Source organism: Scyliorhinus canicula, chromosome 9 (assembly GCF_902713615.1).
Source record: "Scyliorhinus canicula chromosome 9, sScyCan1.1, whole genome shotgun sequence".
NCBI classification, from domain to species: Eukaryota; Metazoa; Chordata; class Chondrichthyes; order Carcharhiniformes; family Scyliorhinidae; genus Scyliorhinus; species Scyliorhinus canicula.
Genome location: NC_052154.1, coordinates 134,695,430 through 134,714,370, shown reverse-complemented (window position 1 = coordinate 134,714,370; position 18,941 = coordinate 134,695,430). Strand labels below are relative to the sequence as shown.

Sequence of the window (18,941 nt, the reverse complement as noted above, 5' to 3'; positions counted from 1 at the left end):
CAGTGTGCCAATATTGTTACCTATTTTATTTCCAACTTCCATTCTCAGCTATTCAAAGTTGGCTTTCCTCCAATCTATTAATCTTCATTGCACTTATGCCCTTCACTATCATCATCTTAAAACATTTCTATTATGGTCACTATTATTGAGATATTCTGCTACTTTTATTTCTCTTAAATGTTTTGGTTCATTCCCCATTACAACTAGTAGAATTTACAGTGCAGAAGGAGGCCATTCGGCCCATCGAATCTTCACTGGCCCTTGGAAAGAGCCATGCCTCCACCCTATTCCCGTAACCCAGTAACTTCACCTAACATTTTGGACACAAAGGGGCAATTTAGCTTGGCCAATCCATGAACCTGCACACCTTTGGACTGAGAGTGGAAACCGGAGCTCCCGGAGGAAACCCCCACAGACACGGGGAGAAAGTGCAAACTCCACACACACAGTTGCCCGAGGTGAAATTGAACCTGGGTCCCTGGAATCATGAGGCAGCAGGGCTAATCACTGTGCCACCATGTTACCCATTGTGCCACCGTGCCATCCATAAATAGATCCAATAGTATATCTCCCTTTGTTGTGTTCTTTACATACTGGGTTAGAAAAGAGCCCTATGTATTGTAGGTCGTTGAAAACGCCCATGATTATTTTCCTTGTTTATTATTCAGTTCCCTAATTTGGCTGCGTATTTCCACAGCCATGTCCTTATCATATTAGGTGGTCTGTTGACTATGCTTATTAGTACGATTGATCCATTTAAAATATCTCTATCCATATGGATTCCATTTTTGTCTTGCAATCATTGCATCCTGTTTTCTACTGCCATTATCTCTATTAAATAGCTGCTCCAGCTTTCTGTTTTCCACTCTATCTTAACTATGTTATCTGTATGTGTAAGGGCATCCTGGGCGAGTGTGCATCAATTCCAGCCCCACAGACCCTGGAGTCCCAAAATAAGTGAATTAACCAATAATTCGTATTATCCAAAGATCTTTAATCCTTGACTGCTCCAATGAGTTACAGACACCAGGTTTATAAGTAAAACATTGACTAACTATTTATTAATAAAAAGAAAAGATGAACATATAAGGAAATAACAGGATACTTGTCTACCAGACTTCCTACTTCCAAGACCCCACCCACCCTCTACCCAGACACACACAAGACAGACACAAGGTAAGGGTTGGCGAGCAATAAAATAAAACAGGTATTAAAGGGATAGGTCTGAGATGAGTCTTCACTATTGTGGTTGCAGCCTCTGGGAAACAGATTTACTCAAGAGGTTCAGGTTGGCATAATTCCATCCTTTGACCACCGGATGGCGTTTCACTGAAGAATTCCATGGTTGGTGTGATACCGCTCTTCATGCACCAGATGGAGCTGGGACCAGGGTGTTCAGATCAGTGCAGTTCTCATCGCTAGCCACCAGATGGTGGTGTTCACAGGATGCTCTGGTCAGTGCACTTCTGCCTTTTTACCACCATGATGTGGAGATGCTGGCATTGGATTGGGGTGGGCACAGTAAGAAATCTTACAACACCAGGTTAAAGTCCAACAGGTTTGTTTGGAAGCACTAGCTTTCGGAGCCCAGCTCCTTCATCAGGTGAGTGACTCACCTGATGAAGGAGCTGCGCTCCGAAAGCTAGTGATTCCAAACAAACGTGTTGGATTTTAACCTGGTGTTGTAAGACGTCTTACTGTTTCTACCACCAGATGGAGCTTTCACCTCCCTGTGAGAACAATATAGCTCTGATCCTGGAGTTTAGCAGTTTTTACTGGCCTGATTCCTGTACAAAAGACAGGCGGTTTTATCACAAATGCTCCCACTTTAAGCTTAAATTCTTCAGCTCTTCCCAGCCCCTCACACGCACAGTTCAAAGGTTACTGACCTTTGGGAAAACGTGTACTTTCACACTCAAAATTTCTTTCTCAGTTCTCATGGCTGACTGTGCCCCTTTAAAAGGTCCTTATTTACTGTCTGCTTAACAGAACTGAACAAAAGATGGCCCTTTCCAGAAGGCCTGGCTTCTTCCCTGAAAGTTTGTGACTTACTTCACCGACCACAGGCCTTGATAGGAGAAGGCTGAAAATAACTCATGCACCAAGTGGCTGCTTGCCAAGTCTATCAAACGACATCACAGATTCTGCCACAGAACCCCAAAGGGGATATTTTGGACCAGCCCATCAGACAGGGGGGGGGGGGGGGGGGGTCCAATGTCCATAGACCACAATTTAAACAGAAATCCCAAAGACTGCAGTAACTTTGTAGCAGCTAACCCGAAGAATGTATATCAGAGCAGGCAGCAGGACATGCATTAAAAGGGAACACAGGACAGACAGACAATATCCTAACAGATGTTTTAGCCCTTTTTTCTAAAATAAAAAATCTAGAAACAGGAGCAGCAATAGACCATTTGGCCCCTCATGGCTACTCCACCATTCAATAAAATGGCTAATCCACTTTCCTGCCTGTCCCCATAACCCTTAACTCCCATGTACATCAAAAATTGCATAGGATGTTTGCAGCCAGCAGACAGAAGAACTCACTGAAAGAAGTGATTTTTCTCCAAGGTCTTTGCCACTATCTTTAATATACATTAAGAAGTTTTACAACACCAGGTTAATATTGGATTCAGGAACACAATATTGATCAACTCTGCAGATGTTAGAAGAACAAAGTTAGATGGGGCAGTGAAATAAAAGGAATTCACCAGAAATTACAGGTGGTGTTTAACACAATATGAGTACGATGAGCAATTGCAGATAAAAGTGAATGCAGACAACTGCAAAAATCTGCATATAGGAAGGAAATTGGGCCATATAGGTACTCTATACATTGTAATGAATTAACTAAGAATGAAGTTTAATGGGCTCAGCAATGGACTTGTTTAAAACTAATTTAGGATAACAAACAACAAAGTTAATAAAATGGTTAACTCCAGAGCCATACTGTGCAGTGCTGAGGACCGCCTACATCTTGGGTGCTGTACTGGTATGTGTTGCCGAGAAACAAGAGAGACACCGAAGATAGGGCACATATGTGCCAGGAGGCTGATCCTTAGCTCATAAGCCTAAGTTATGAGGAAAGAATAGAGAATTTAGGCTTTTCATCTTTGAAAAGAGACATCTGAGAAATGATCTCATGGAGGTCTTTAAAGTGCTATGTAAGGTCACTGGCATATTATTTTAAATTAAACTGTGATAGCAATAGTTTGGACACAGATTCAAACTAGTAAAGGATCAATTTTGGACTGATGTCAGGAAAATTTACACGCAACGTGTATCAATTCTTGGAATGGGCTTCCTTACAGAACTCGTGAAAATAAACACCAATGGCATTATTTAAGAAATAATGACCTGAATCCAATTGTAAGGCCATAGATTAGGTTGGAGCAAATAACCTTCATGATCTCAAAGACTGTTCTAACAGTCAATGTTGTGCCTTTAACCAGCTCACCAGCGATTCCGCCATACTTAACATGAGCATTGCATATGGTGCTTGTTTTCAGTTAATCTCGTGAAATATCCTCCTGCCTTTATAATGATGAACTGTAAATGATGCTGCACCTGTGAACGCAGATAATAAGGGTTCAAATTAACGTCTTTCTTGCGGAAAACACAGCAACCCATCCCTGACAAAGTGACGCGGATCCATTAAAAAGTGGAAGAATGTTGGCGTCAAAGCAACATATCTTACAATCTAGCATGGGCACTGTTCTCTGTGGAGATATCCGCTTTATACAATTGCGAGGAAGCACTGAAGACTCATTCCGTCGCGCCAGAAGGACGGAGCACGCGACGCCTTACGACCAACTGAAAACAGCTCAGGGAGGAACACGTGGGAGCTCAGGACGGGGCACGAAGCTGACAGGGGAGGAGCAGGGGATGAGGGGGGCGCGGCAAGAGGGTGATCGGGGGTGGGGCAGTCTCGAGGGTGATTGGGGGCGGGGCAGTCTCGAGGCTGATGGGGGCGGGGCAGTAGGGTGATTGGGGGCGGGACAGTAGGGTGATTGGGGGTGGGGCAGTCTCGAGGGTGATTGGGGGCGGGGCAGTCTCGAGGCTGATAGGGGCGGGGCAGTCTCGAGGGTGATTGGGGGCGGGCAGTCTGAGGGTGATTGGGGGCAGGGCAGTAGTGTGATTGGGGGCGGGACAGTAGGGTGCTTGGGGGCGGGGCAGTAGTGTGATTGGGGGCGGGACAGTAGTGTGATTGGGGGCGGGACAGTAGGGTGCTTGGGGGCGGGGCAGTCTCGAGGGTGATGGGGGCGGGGCAGTCTCGAGGGTGATGGGGGCGGGGCAGTCTCGAGGGTGATGGGGGCGGGGCAGTCTCGAGGGTGATGGGGGCGGGGCAGTCTCGAGCGCCAAATAAGGTGTTGTTTTCTTTCGCGCGAGCGAGTGAAATTGATCTTGTCTGGTGGATGTTTGTGAATTTCACACCCTGTCGGTTGGTGTCATTTTGGTTAATAATTCGGTTACATTACAAATGGAATCTGTGAACCTGCCCTGATTTGAGCTGGTTTTATTGAGCTAGAATATTAATTTCTTGGATTGGTTGACAACCACCATAATTCCTATGGCTGACCTTGATTTAGGTTTTAAAAAACGTGATACTTTTGAAGTCATTCAAGGTCTCTTCGATCCGACCCACGTTTGCCTAATGTGGGCTATATCGGCCGGGCCAACCCCATCCTACTCTTGATGCTTTGGCTCGTGTGCCACCAACCAACAGGTCATCCATCTCCTTCCCATTCGGAGGAGGCTCTCCCTGACCTCCCTGTTCCGCGGCTGCAGCTTCAGCCCGGAGCCGTGGATGAGACCCCCGACCCGTGGTGTCCGGACTGCGAAGAAGAGGGCACCCGGGTTGGCTCTCTGTGGCGGAGAGCTTCATTTTCTGTCCAGAAAGAGAGGCAAAGTGAGAATTTCAAATGTCCCAATTTAACACCCAAACCAAAGTCGAGCAACAGCAGCCCCCTCTCACTACCCCCTCCCCCAAACAAAACCTGTCAGATCTCCGCCCCCCCCCCCCCCCCCCCAACCACATTGATCTGGAAATAGGAACATGGGAGACATAAATTGAAGGCAACATCGAATGAAATTTCATGTTAAGCCGAGGGAAGGAACATTGGCAGGAGCCGGTAGAATACCAGATTGTCCTTGTATTTTCTGAGTGCATTTCTCCCTCAGCTCGAACCTCTAGATTCCTTTGGTAGGGATAGATATTTTATGATTACCATGAATAAGTGTGTACCTAACGAAACCCGAGTGGAGACCGGGCGGGGAGGGTCTTTTGCTGTACTCCCCACCATCTCAATTGCCTTTGTTATATGACCAGAGCCCAGTCCTCTTCAAAGATTAACCAAAACACTGCTTCTTAGAATGTTAACGTTACGTATGAAATTATATACTAAATCGTATTGCATTCTCTTCAGGATAATTGGCAGTACCAAATCCATAAAGCGAATTTAGCTTCCACCTTACGACATAATAGAAATACTGAAGAAAACTGAAACCATCGAGATCAAATCGACTAACTAGGCAGACGATAGGGATGACCACCAGTGGAACAGAAGGTACCGAACGTATCCATGAGGGAATACAGTTGCCAGAGTTGGTGTTACTCAGCAGCAGTCAAAACTCTCAGCCCTTTGATGCACTCTCCAGCCAGGACACTCAATTTACTTCTGATACAGTAGATCTGACAGATGTGGAAGCAATGGAGATCGATTGTGGACAACATGATTATCGAAACGAGGTACAAATGGTGCTTCAATCTGTGTCTAAGAGAGAGGATGTAGACAATTCTGAGTCAGGGCAGCATTTAGATGATGCTTGCACTGAGTCACCGGAGTCCGATGAAGGTGGGCTAGAAGATGAAATAATGGAAGAAGAGCAGGAATTATGTCCTTTTTCACAACCATCTCCCCCTCGACCCCATTCACAGTTTCATTCTCACTATGTTCACCTCCTGTCATCATTTGCAGGAGACAATGGAAATACCTCCATCATGCCATTAGCTCCTATGGGTAACTGGACTCAGGAACATGGTCTTCCTCATCAAATGAGAATGATACCGGTAGGAAATTATCCTCACAATATATGAAAGTTTGCATAATATTTCAAAAGGCAGTGTGGGAACAAAATATTATAGGTCTAAAATCTGTGGTTGGGAATGGAGACTCAATAAGTGGAGGGCCACGGCAGTTGTGAAGTTGGGCCAGGATTTGGGCAGGATCCAGTTTCTCCTGGTGCCTCAGTTTCTATTTTTGCAAGTTGACAAACTGTGCCAGAAATCACGCCCACCTCTGTGCAATCATCGGGGCAAGAGTCAGACTTTGTGAGATGGCATCATCCAAAGAAACCTAGCCGTTCCACCACTTTTGCTACCCCAATACATGGCATAAGTACTGGCATCGCAAGATCTAATCCTGACAAAAGTGTGGCCTGCAATTATTTAAAGTGCTAGTTTCCTAGAGGACTAATTGATTTCTATCGAGGAAGCAGAAATCTACATTTTTAACTCAGAAAAGTTTCTGTCCATCTTTATAAAGCATAATGCTGAGGCATAACCCATGGCACAATTAATGCTCCCCTGCAGAGGTAGGCGCCTCAAGCCAATACTGCAACTCCAAAATTCATTCAATTAATATCTGGGATGGGGGAGGTGTTGGGGGTGTTTGGCTATCTTACCAGGAAAGGTTAGACAGACTGGGCCCGTGTCCACTGAAGTTTAGAAGAATGAGAGGTGATCTTAGTGAAAGATATAAGATTCTTAAGGGACTTGACAGGGTGGATATTAAAAGAATATTTCTGCTTGTGGACATTACTAGAACTAGGGGACACGGTTTAAAAATACGGGGTCTTCCATTTAAGACAGAGATGAGGAGAAATGTGTTCTCTCAGAGGGTTGTGTATCTTTGGAACTCTTCATCAGAGTGCAGTGGAGGCAAGGTCAATTAATATTTTTGAGGCAGAGCTAAATGGATTCTTGACTATGAAGGCAGTCAAAGGTTTTCAGGTGTAGGTGAGACCTTGATCAGATCTTATTGAATGGCAGAACAGGCTCTAAGGCCGAATGGTTTACTACCGCCTCTAATTCATATGTTTGAATGGATTTTATAATATTTCTTTGAGAACATAGAAAGGTTAAGGGCAAGAACGTGGGAACAGGAGAAGTCCATTCAGCATCTCAACAACATTTTTGAACATTTGATTTGATCATGGCTGATCTGTACTTCAAATCATTTCATTGTCAGTTCAACATTTTTCAATTGACCTAGCCACAACAGGCAGAGTTCCAGATTTTCACCATGGTTTTGTGAAGATGTGCTTCCTGTCATCTCCCCTTGAATGGCCCAGCTCTAATTTTAAGGTGATCTCTCCTTGTATGGAACTTTCCACCTAAGATTTTTTTTTTAAATGATTTTTATCGGGTTTTTGAACATAGTCTATTTACAATTATGTACACAGAATGAAATATAAATAAACTGGTAGGATATTGTACACCAGCTCAAAAACTGCAACTCTGTACAGTTAGCAATATCATGTTTAACAAATAAATAGACACATGTTTGTGGGTGGGGGGGGGGGGGGGGGGGGGGGGAATGGGGGAGCTTACATATACATTTAGATACCGGAGAAACAATTACAGTAGTTATGTCCAGTACAGAGAGGCAATACGAGAATGGATCTGGTGTTGGTGTTGTTACTTTCTTCTGGACGGTTTCCACTGCCGTTGTTGTTGAGCCTCTGCTTCAGCCGTTTGCCCCGTCACCCTCCTGTATTTCATTGTTCTCTTGCCTAGTTTGTTGTCGTTTCCCATGCTCTCCTTCCAGCTTTCATTCCCTCACCTCCCCCCTGCCCCCTCACTGGTTCCCCTCATTGTTCCCTGTCTCCTCTTTCTACCCTCTTCCTGCCCCCATACCCCCCTTCTGCCCCCCCCTCCCCCTTCTCCTGTGGTTCACCTTTCTTTTCTCTCAGGTTCAGCTGTCCCACCCCCTCCGCCCCCGGGTCTTTCCCTCCATCTCACGCCTTGGTGACTTTCCCCTGATTCTTGGCTACTTGACTATTTTTCTACTTGTTCGTTGGCCACAAACAGATCCCGGAACAGTTGGGTGAATGGCTCCCATGTTCTGTTGAAGCCATCGTCCAACCCTCCAACGGCGAATTTGATTTCCTCCATTTGGAGAGATTCTGAGAGGTCGGACAGCCAGTCTGCAGCTTTGGCTGGTGCTGCTGACCACCAACCGAACAGGATTCTATGACGGGCGATCAGGGAGGCAAAGGCAAGGGCGTCCGCCCTCCTCCCCAGGAATAGATCTGGCTTATCTGATACCCTAAAGACTGCCACTTTCGGGCATGGCTCCACCCTCACCCCCCCACTTTAGACATTGCCTCAAAGAAGGCTGTCCAATATCCATCGAGTCTAGGGAAAGATCAGAACATGTGGGCGTGGTTGGCCGGGCCTCCTTGGCACCGCTCACATCTGTCCTCCACCTCCGGGAAGAACCTACTTGTGGTAACCCATTGTTAGTATATTGTATGTATTGTGGTAAACTGTTACTGTACTACATGTATTGTGATAAATCACTGCCTGATGGCTCCGTCCCTCCTCGGGTTCGGTATAAAGGTGGCTGACCTCCGTCCCTGCCTCAGTTCCGGATAAGAGGCCAGGAGGCTTTCTGTTTAGCTTATTAAAGCCTCAGTTTTGTGTTCATTGATGGCACATCAATTTAATAAGCTAAACATTTAAGATGAATTTATCGCTCAAGCCTGATCACCTGGATCTGGACCCACAAGCAGCCAACGCCACTGCAACATTCGAGCACTGGCTAAGCTGCTTCGAAGCTTACCTCAGATCCTCCACCGAAGACGTCACCGACCTCCAAAAGCAGCAAATACTCAACGCACGGGTGAGCCCTCAAGTTCTCCTTCTTATCAGAGACGCCCCCTCATATACGGAGGTGATAATGCTGCTGAAGGGACAATACGTGAACTCAGTAAACGAGGTGTATGCTAGGCACCTTCTTGCCACGAGGCGACAACGCCCCGGAGAATCACAAGCCGAATTCCTGCGGGCCTTGTGGGTACTCGGTCGGAACTGTGCTTGCCAGGTGGTATTGGCTGTCCAACCCATGGAGCTGTTGATCAGGGACGTCTATGTCGCGGGCATTAAATCGAATTACATCGGCCAGCGCTTGCGAGAAGGGGGTACACTCGGCCTCCCAGAGACAGTGCAGCTCTCAAACTTGCTGGAAGTGGCTTTCTAGAACACAGAGGCCCACCTCTTCGACCACGCGGCACCTTCGTGGACCTCGTGGGTGCCGCCATCACTCGCTCTTCGCTAACCTCATCCCGGACTGTAAGCCCATAGCCACTAGGAGCAGACGATACAGTGCCCGGGACAGGACCTTTATCAGGTCGGAGGTCCAGCGACTCCTGTGAGAGGGGAGCACTGAGGCTAGTACCAACCCCTGGAGAGCCCAAGTAGTGGTTGTCAAGACTGGGGAGAAGCACCGAATGGTCATCGACTACAGTCAGACCATCAACAGGTACACACAGCTCGATGCGTACCCCCTCCCCCGCGTATCTGACATGGTCAATCAGATTGCGCATTATCGAGTCTTCTCCACAGTTGACTTGAAGTCTGCGTACCACCAGCTCCCTATCCGCCCGGAGGACCGCCAATACACTGCCTTCGAGGCAGATGGTTGCCTCTACCACTTCCTCAGGGTTCCCTTCGACGTCATCAATGGGGTCTCGGTCTTCCAGTGAGAAATGGACAGAATGATTGACCAGTTCTGGCTGCGGGCCACGTTCCCGTACCTAAATATTGTCACCATCTGCGGCCATGACTAGCAGGACCATGACGAAAACCTCCGGCATTTCCTCCACACCGCTAAGCTCCTTAACCTCACCGACAGTAAGGAGAAATGCGTTTTCCGTACAACCCACCTAGCCATCCTTGGCTACGTTGTGGAAAACAGAGTCCTAGGGCCCGACCCCGACCGCATGCACCCCCTCCTGGAACTTCCCCTCCCCCACTGTCCCAGGGCCCTGAAGAGATGCCTGGGGTTCTTCTCTTATTATGCCCAGTGGGTCCCTACTTATACGGACAAGGCCCGTCCACTTATTAAATCTACCATTTTTCCCCCGACGGCTGAAGCACGCCTGGCCTTCAACCGCATCAAGGCAGATATTGCCAAAGTCGCGATGTACGCTGTGGACGAGTCCATTCCGTTCCAGATGGAGAGCGATGAGTCGGACTTTGCCCTCGCTGCTACCCTCAACCAGGCGGGCAGGCTCGTGGCTTTCTTCTCCCGTACACTCCAAGCCTCCGAAATGTGATCCCATCCATCGAAATTTGAAATCCCTCCATCGAAAAGGAAGCCCAAGCCATTGTAGAAGATGTGCGACATTGGAGGCATTACCTGGCCGGCACGCGATTCACTCTCCTCACTGACCAACAGTCGGTTGCCTTCATGTTTAATAATACACAGTAGGGCAAAATCAAGAATGATAAGATTCTGAGGTGGAGGATCGAACTCTCCACCTACAACTACGAGATCATGTACTAACCTGACAAGCTCAATGTGCCCCCAGATACCCTATCCCGCGGTACATGTGCCAACGCACAAGTAGACCGACTTCGGGCCCTCCACAATAACCTCTGTCACCCGGGGGTCACCCATTTTTTTTCATTTTGTCAAGGCTCGCAACCTGCCTTACTTGATCGAGGAGGTCAGGACCGTGACCAGGGACTGCCAGATCTGCGCAGAGTGCAAACCGCACTTCTATCGGCCAGACAAAGCGCACCCGGTAATGGCCTCCTGCCCCTTTTAGTGCCTCAGCATCGACTTCAAAGGGCCCCCACCCCTCCACTGACCGTAACGTGTACTTCCTCAACGTTGTTGACAAGTACTCAAGATTCCCCTTTGCCATCGCATGCCCTGACATGACCTCTGCCACCGTCATCAAGGCCCTGCACAGTCTCTTCACCTTGTTCGGGTTCCCCACCTACATCCATAGCGATCGGGGTTCCTCCTTTATGAGGAAGGCGAGCACGGGAAACGACAACAAACTAGGCAAGAGAACAATGAAATACAGGAGGGTGACGGGGCAAACGGCTGAAGCAGAGGCTCAACAACAACGGCAGTGGAAACCGTCCAGAAGAAAGTAACAACACCTCCTTTATGAGCAACAAGTTGCATCAGTTCCTGCTTAGCAAGGGCAAGGGCAACCAGGATGACCAGCTACAACCCCCGGGGAAACGGACAGGTGGAGAGGGAGAACGCGACGGTCTGGAAGGCCGTCCTTCTGGCCCTAAGGTCTAGAAGTCTCCCAGTCTCCCGCTGGCAGGAGGTCCTCCCCGATGCACTCCACTCCATCCGGTCGCTCCTGTGCACTGCCACCAATGAGACCCCTCACAAACGTATGTTTTCCTTCCCCAGGAAGTCCATCTCTGGGGTCTCACTCCCGTCCTGGCTGACAGTCCCAGGGCCCATCCTCCACTGGAAGCATGTGAGAAGTCATAAATTGGATCCGCTCTTCGAGAAGGTCCTGCTCCTCCATGCCAACCCACAATATGCCTACGTGGCACATCAGGACAGGCGGCAGGACACAGTCTCCCTCCGGGATTTGGCACCTGCAGGTTCCCCAGTGACCATCACTACCACCCCCGACCCTACACCGTCTCCCTCCACCAATACCCAGCTACTTCAATTGCAGGATTCTTGCTGCCTTACTATATTTTTAGCAATAGGCATGGTTAAAGAAAAATACACTGAGCATACATTAAGGCTGCTAAATATCTGCAGTAGGATTATTTATTTGTGCAGGATCTTGCATTCCTTGCTTCTATATCTGCTTCTGTTATGCTTTTGAATACATATCAGTCTTAGCCAGCACCACGGCAACATTTTGAAATATAGATTGAGGAAAACTAAAGCACAGGTTGGATGTTAGACTCTGATGGAAATTAATCTCTTTCTAAACTTCTTGATAACATAATGAATTAAAATATTTGTTTGACTGAACCTACTTTAGGCAGCACGGTAGCATGGTGGTTAGCGTAAATGCTTCACAGCTCCAGGGTCCCAGGTTCGGTTCCCGGCTGGGTCACTGTCTGTGTGGAGTCTGCACGTCCTCCCCGTGTGTGCGTGGGTTTCCTCCGGGTGCTCCGGTTTCCTCCCACAGTCCAAAGATGTGCGGGTTAGGTGGATTGGCCATGCTAAATTGCCCGTAGTGTCCTAAAAAAAGTAAGGTTAAGGGGGGGTTGTTTGAGTTACGGGTATAGGGTGGATACGTGGGTTTGAGTAGGGTGATCATTGCTCGGCACAACATCGAGGGCCGAAGGGCCTGTTCTGTGCTGTACTGTTCTATGTTCTACTCCTGATGTTACAGACAGGAAGGGGTTTAAACTTATATGGCCCTAATTTTTCCTCTCACCATCTGTCCATAAACATAATTGTATTTTTGATTTTTCATTTCCTCCTTTGTAAGCAATGGCATATTTCCCACCCCTTGGTTTTGGTGTGATCCAATTTTCTATTAATAACCCCACTGCAAACTCAAGATATGCTAAAATCAGAGGGTTAGTTTATTTCATACATACTTAAAACATTGGAAGAGGAATTGGAATGCTCCCCCCTTTTCTTTCTGAAAATATTTTTATTAGTCTTTTAACATTTTATACATAAACAACAATCAGACAATAAAAGCCTCACGGTAGCATGGTGGTTAGCATCAATGCTTCACAGCTCCAGGGTCCCAGGTTCGATTCCCGGCTGGGTCACTGTCTGTGTGGAGTCTGCACGTCCTCCCTGTGTGTGCGTGGGTTTCCTCCGGGTGCTCCGGTTTCCTCCCACAGTCCAAAGATGTGCGGGTCAGGTGGATTGGCCATTCTAAATTGCCCGTAGTGTAAGGTTAATGGGGGGATTGTTGGGATACGGGTTACGTGGGTTTAAGTAGGGTGATCATTGCTCAGCACAACATCGAGGGCCGAAGGGCCTGTTCTGTGCTGTACTGTTCTATGTTCTATGTTCTAAAACATGTATCAACAATGACAGAAAATAAATAAACAAAACGCGCACCAACAACCCCCTTCCCAATAGAACCCACCCCCAAACAACTAACAGTGAACAGATTCTTCAAATCATAGTAGCAGGAGACCAATTCAGCCCATCGAGTGTGGACCGACCATAGAAAAGAGCGCCCTACCTAGGGTCAGGCTCCACCCTATTACCGTAACCCAGTAACCCCACCTGACCTATTTGGACTCTAAGGGGAAATTTATCATGGCCAATCCACCTAACCTGCACATCTTTGGACTGTGGAAAACGGAGCACCCGGAGGAAACCCACGCAGACATGGGGAGAAAGTGCAAGCACCACACAGACAGTGACCCAAGGCCGGAATTGAACCTGGGTCCCTGACGCAATGAGACAGCAGTGCTAACCACTGTGCCACCGTGCTGCCCTGTAATATCAACGGACCCCACCTACAGTAGAACCCGTCAATCGTTCTCCTCACCGTGAACCTAACCTTCTCGAGGTACAAAATCTCCATCAAATCACGCAGCCATGCTGTGGCACTAGGTGGTGTCACCTGCCTCAAACTCAGCAGAATCCGCTGCGGAGCCAACAGGCCCTCTTGAACACCGCTCACACTTATCTTCAACCCCTCAAAAAAACAACTCATCCTAGCCTTGGTGAGATGTGCCCTGAACCTCGCGCAGGATGCGTAGCATTCACCATGCAGGGTGGCTCACTCCACACCTCCTCCTCCAAATGGTACCCAGCTCCTCCTCCACCATCACTTCTTCCACAGAAACCTACCCTTCCCCCATGATCCAACCATATACTGCCCTCCTCTGACCCTGCACAGGAGAGACTTCTTTCCAGCAAAGTGGATGTCATCGCCACCGGTAATGTTGAGAAAGCTCGCTGGGCCCAGTCCCGTATCTGAAAGCAGCACGGTAGCATAGTGGTTAGCACATTTGCTTCACAGCTCCAGGGTCCCAGGTTCGATTACCCAGCTTGGGTCACTGTCTGTGTGGAGTCTGCATGTTCTCCCCGTGTGTGCGTGGGTTTCCTCCGGGTGCTATGGTTTCCTCCCACAGTCCAAAGATGTGCAGGTTAGGTGAATTGGCCATGCTAAATTGTCCTTAGTGTCCAAAATTGCCCTTAGTTTTGAGTGGGGTTACTGGGTTATGGGGATAGGGTGGAGGTGTGGGCTTGGGTAGGGTTCTCTTTTCTCTGGATCGGTGCAGGCTGCACCCCACCCGCCAGAGACAATGGAAGGTTGTTCCATCCCTACAAATCCACCCACACCCTACTTGCCAAACTAGTGAAGTTCAACGTACGAAGCTGCACCCAATCCCACACCACCTGGACCCCCAGATAGCGGAAGCTAGTCCCAGCACAATGAAAAGGTATCCCCGTCACCTCACTTCCCCTCCTTAACGGACAACTTACAAAATAGTCACTCTTCCCAATATTCAACTTATACCCCGAAAAGGAGTCGAACCTCTTTGATATCCCCATAATATCACCAATCCCTGTCCCGGGTCCCTTACATACAGCAAGATATTGTCGGCATACAAAAACACCCTATACTCTACTCTCCTCCCTCACAATCTCTCTCCACTTGTCCGAGGCCCTCAAGGCAATTGCCAGTGGTTCAATCGCCAATGCAAACAACAACGGAGACATAGGACAACCCTGACCTGTCCCCCTATACAACCTAAAGGACCCCAAACTCGTGGCGTTAGTTCGCACACTAGCAGGCGGTGCCTCATATAACAGCCACGACACAAGCCCTGGACTAAACCGAAACATCAGCAGAACCGTAAAAAGGTATCTCCATTCAGCCCTGTTGAAGGCTTTTTCTGCGTCCAAAGATTCAATTCTCTCTGGCTCTGGCCTCACCGCTGGTGCAAGAATCACATTGAGTAATCACCTCACGTTAGACAACACCTTCCTGCCCTTCACAAAGCCCGTCTGATCCTACCCCACAACCTCCGGGAGAGACGGCTCTAACCTCAACGCTAAAACCTTAGCTAGAAGATTTGCATCCACATTAAGCAGATAAATTGGCAAGTACGACCCACACTCGGTGGGGTCCTTATCCCTGTTTAGGAGGAGGGAAATAGTAGCCTGCTTAAACGTCTCAGGAAGGGAACCTCACGCCAATGAATCATTAAACATCCCCAAACCAATGGGGCCACCTAACTGATCCACAAACTTCCTGTAAAATTCTACCAGAAACCCATCTGGCCTGCATCTTTCCCAAAGCCGTACACACCTCCTCCAACCCCAAGGGTGCCTTGAATTCCTCCCTCAACTCCTCCTCCACCTGAAGAAACTCCAACCCCTCCAAAAACCCAACATACCTTTGCTCATCCTTCAGCAGCTCCGACTTATAAAGCCCCTCATTGAAGGACTGGAACACCCCAATGACCTTTTCTGGGGCGAACACCAATCACACCCAGCTGCCGCATCTGCACAATCTCTAGCAACTTCTTGCTGCCTTAACTGATGGGCAAAAAGGTGGCTAGCCTTCTCCCCATACTCGTACACCGCCCCCTTTATCCGACGCAGCTGACGCACCACCCAGCCCATGGACAACAGGGCAAACTGCATTTGCAGCTTATTCCTGCATGCTCAAAGCTCTCGCATGGGATCACTCGCATACTCCCTATCCATAACCAACATCTCATCCACCAGCTCCTGGCACTCCTGCCTTGCCTCCTGTCCATAAGAGCCTTGTATGAGATGACCTCCCCACTAAACACTGCCTTTAACGCCTCCTGTAACATGGAGGGCAACACCATCCCATTCGCATTCCATGCCACATAGTCCCGTATGGTCTAAGAAATCTTAGCACAGGACCCGTGGTCAGCCAGCAGACCCAAAACCAATTTCCACCCCGTATGCTGTGTCCAACTCGCCTCCAGCTTCAAATCCACCCACTGTGGTGCATGATACGAAATGACCATCGCCGAATACTACAGAGAATACTCGCACTGTTTACTCCAGGATGCAAAGTCTTACGCATAACAAATAAGTCAATCCTTGAGTATACCTTGTGCACCAGGGTTCACAAACCACCACAGATCCACACCTCCACACCTCCCGTCTCCATAAATGCAGCCAACACCTTTGCCATCCCCAAAAGAGACAGCAACCTGGCCTGGAATGATATAACCTTGGATCCAACAGACAGTTAAATCCCCCCCTAAAATCGGTTGGTGCGTATTCAACTCCAAATAGCAGCTAACAGCCGTTCCATGAACTTAACATCGTACCAATTTGGAGCATGCACGTTCACTACCACTGCTTTCTCCCCCAGTGTACCTGCAACCATCACATAGCGACCACCCCGAATGGCCACACCATCCGTGCCTGAAAACAAATTCTCTTTCTAACCAAAATTGCCACCCCCCCATGACCTACCATTGAACGCTGGATGAAAAACCTGGCTCACCCAAGCCTTCTGCGACCTGATCTGGTCCCGCACCCGCAGGTGAGTCTCCTGCAAGAACACTAAATCGGCCCCAAACCCTTGCAAATGGGAAAAAAAACCTTGCCCTCTTCACTGCTGCCCCCCCCCCATCCCCCTAGCCCTGCACGTTTCAAGTGATCAACCTTGTCGGGGGGTCTCTCATCCGACCCTCCCCCACCGAGCTCCTTCCCGTTAAGCCAGCCATCAGCACCATGATTTAACGTTCTTAGCCAAATTCCCAGATCCAGTTTCCACCTAAGATGGCCCCCATCCCTAAGGTGAGACAAAGAAAAAAACCTTGGACACTGTTAGCACTCCCCTCCCCCTCACCAGACCCGCAGATTACCTAACCCTGGCCCCCACTTTTGTATTCCTATAGTTAAAGAAGGAGAAATAAAAGGAAGAGGTACAGAACAAAGACCACAAATAAAGTAAGAATTATTGTTTTGCACGAGTCCTGAATCAAAAGTTCAATGATTTATTCCTTCACTGAGGTCAGCAGACTGAAACCGATGTTGGATAATCCATTTTTCCAGTAGAGATGAGTTCCACAATGAAATTGGCAAACAGAGATGAATTAGTCTTGTCGGCAATGGTACAACAGTTCAGAAGTTCCAATAGAAACAGCATAGATAGTGTCAGGCATTCAAACCTAGACAGAGACCTTGGGCTGGATTCTCCCAACATGAGACTATGTCCCCACACCAGCGTAAAAACGGTGGAATTTTACTCCCGAAAAGCAGGGACCCGGAGTACATCTCGCAGCTTTAGCTGCAGATACGGGCCCCGCACTTCCGGTTCGCAGTCTGCGCATGCGCACGGCAGCGGCCTCCAGCGGCCGTGCCAAGCTCCGTGGCAGACTCAGATCGCGGAGTCACACCGAGAAATGAGACCCCACTGATTGGCCGGGCGCCCGTGCATCTAACCCCGTGGATCTAATCCCCGGCCACCTATGAGGCCCCCCTAGCCTCCGATCCCCACCGCCCCCAACCAGGGCGGCCGCGGACTGAGTCCGCAGCCACCATGCCAGTATCCCAACCGGCAATAGGTGGTTAGTTCCACGCTGCCGGGAACTCGGCCGGTTGGGAGCAGAGGTTTGCTCGGCGGCGGGTCTCTGGCAATGGGCCCCCAGCCACGTGGCGTACTCCGCGGGCACGCTGATTTTCAGGACCCGGAGAATCGACAGATCGGCGCCAGGCCCAATTACGGCATGAATGTGGATTCTCCACGCCGGCCGTGATTTCGCCGTGGGGCTGCGGAGAATGCAGCCCCTTGTTCTGAGCTGCTGTTTAGTTGATGGACAATGGCAGAGTGACCTTTGCAGCTTCATAAGGCAGTATGATAGATGACTCCTACTTCTCCACTTTGACAAAGAATGTATATTCTGGATTAATGAGATTGTTAATGTTTCAATCTCCAGTGCTGACTCAATGGGCCGAATTGCCTCCTTCTGCAGTGTAAATTCTATGATTCAACCATTAAGAAATATAAATTGTCTTTGTATAGTTCCCTTGGAAGTTGGTCTTGTGCATATATGTTAATATATCTTCGGAGATAATGAGATAATGAGACATCAGATTTTCTGAACTCAAGGAAGTTCCTTTTATTTGAATTATAGGCAGCACTGGCCTGTTATTTTAAAGTCTTCTGTTTAGTTTTTAATAATTTTATAAATTAGCCAGGATGATATAACAATATAGAGCGAGCTTTAGCCCTCTGACATTTAATTTAATTACTTTCTGTAATGAGAGGATTGCTAAGGTGGTATTCATGTATCTTATTAGACAGGAAATGGTAGTGCCCATAATCAAATTCTAGATTTTCCTGTATTTAGACTGGTTTAATGATAATGTATTTAAAAAATATATTTTTATTGGTTTCACATCTATTCATAACAACATTGCATGGGATGTCACACAACAATAAAAGGAAATCTATAAAATGGGTATACAAAAGAAAAAAATAAACAGGTATGCATACACAAGTAACATATATACAGATATGGGGACCCTAATTTTGGGCCCCTGGTGATTGATTGCCACAACTATTATGTGTTAATTATATAAATGTTGCCTCCTGGTATTAAAACATACCAGGGACGCACTTGGCGCCTACCGGGCGTATCTTGGTGTTGTAGTTGTGGTCGCCTCTGTGTTTTCCTTGCCCCTTTTTCCCTCTGGCTCCTCTGCCCTGTGTTCTGGTTTGTTTCCTCCCCCTTCCCTCCTCCTATCTCTCCCCGATCCCCCTCTTTCTTCATACCCTCTTTTCTCCATCTGTTATCCGTTTCGATCCTCTTGGAGGAAACCCACGCACACACGGGGAGGACGTGCAGACTCTGCACTGACAGTGACCCAAGCCGGAATCGAACCTGGGACCCTGGAGCTGTGAAGCAATTGTGCTATCCACAATGCTACCATGCTCGTTCCCATGCTTGTCCGTGTGTT

General features: G+C 48.2%; 1 protein-coding gene across 6 annotated transcripts in view; it reads left to right on the top strand.

Annotated features, from left to right (window-relative positions):
- The first annotated feature begins 4,336 nt into the window (after positions 1–4,336).
- Positions 4,337–18,941, top strand: part of tesmin (testis expressed metallothionein like protein) — a 270,445-nt gene continuing 255,840 nt past the window's right edge. For 4 of the 6 annotated variants that reach the window (XM_038807673.1, XM_038807672.1, XM_038807671.1 and 1 more), the window contains exons 1-2: positions 4,368–4,441; positions 5,427–6,070. In XM_038807673.1, the coding sequence (XP_038663601.1) occupies positions 5,546–6,070 (525 nt within the window). In that variant the 5' untranslated portion in view covers positions 4,368–4,441; positions 5,427–5,545. Of the gene's footprint in view, positions 4,442–5,426; positions 6,071–18,941 lie in introns of those variants that run through there. The other 2 variants (XM_038807670.1, XM_038807674.1) reach the window with 2 other exon arrangements.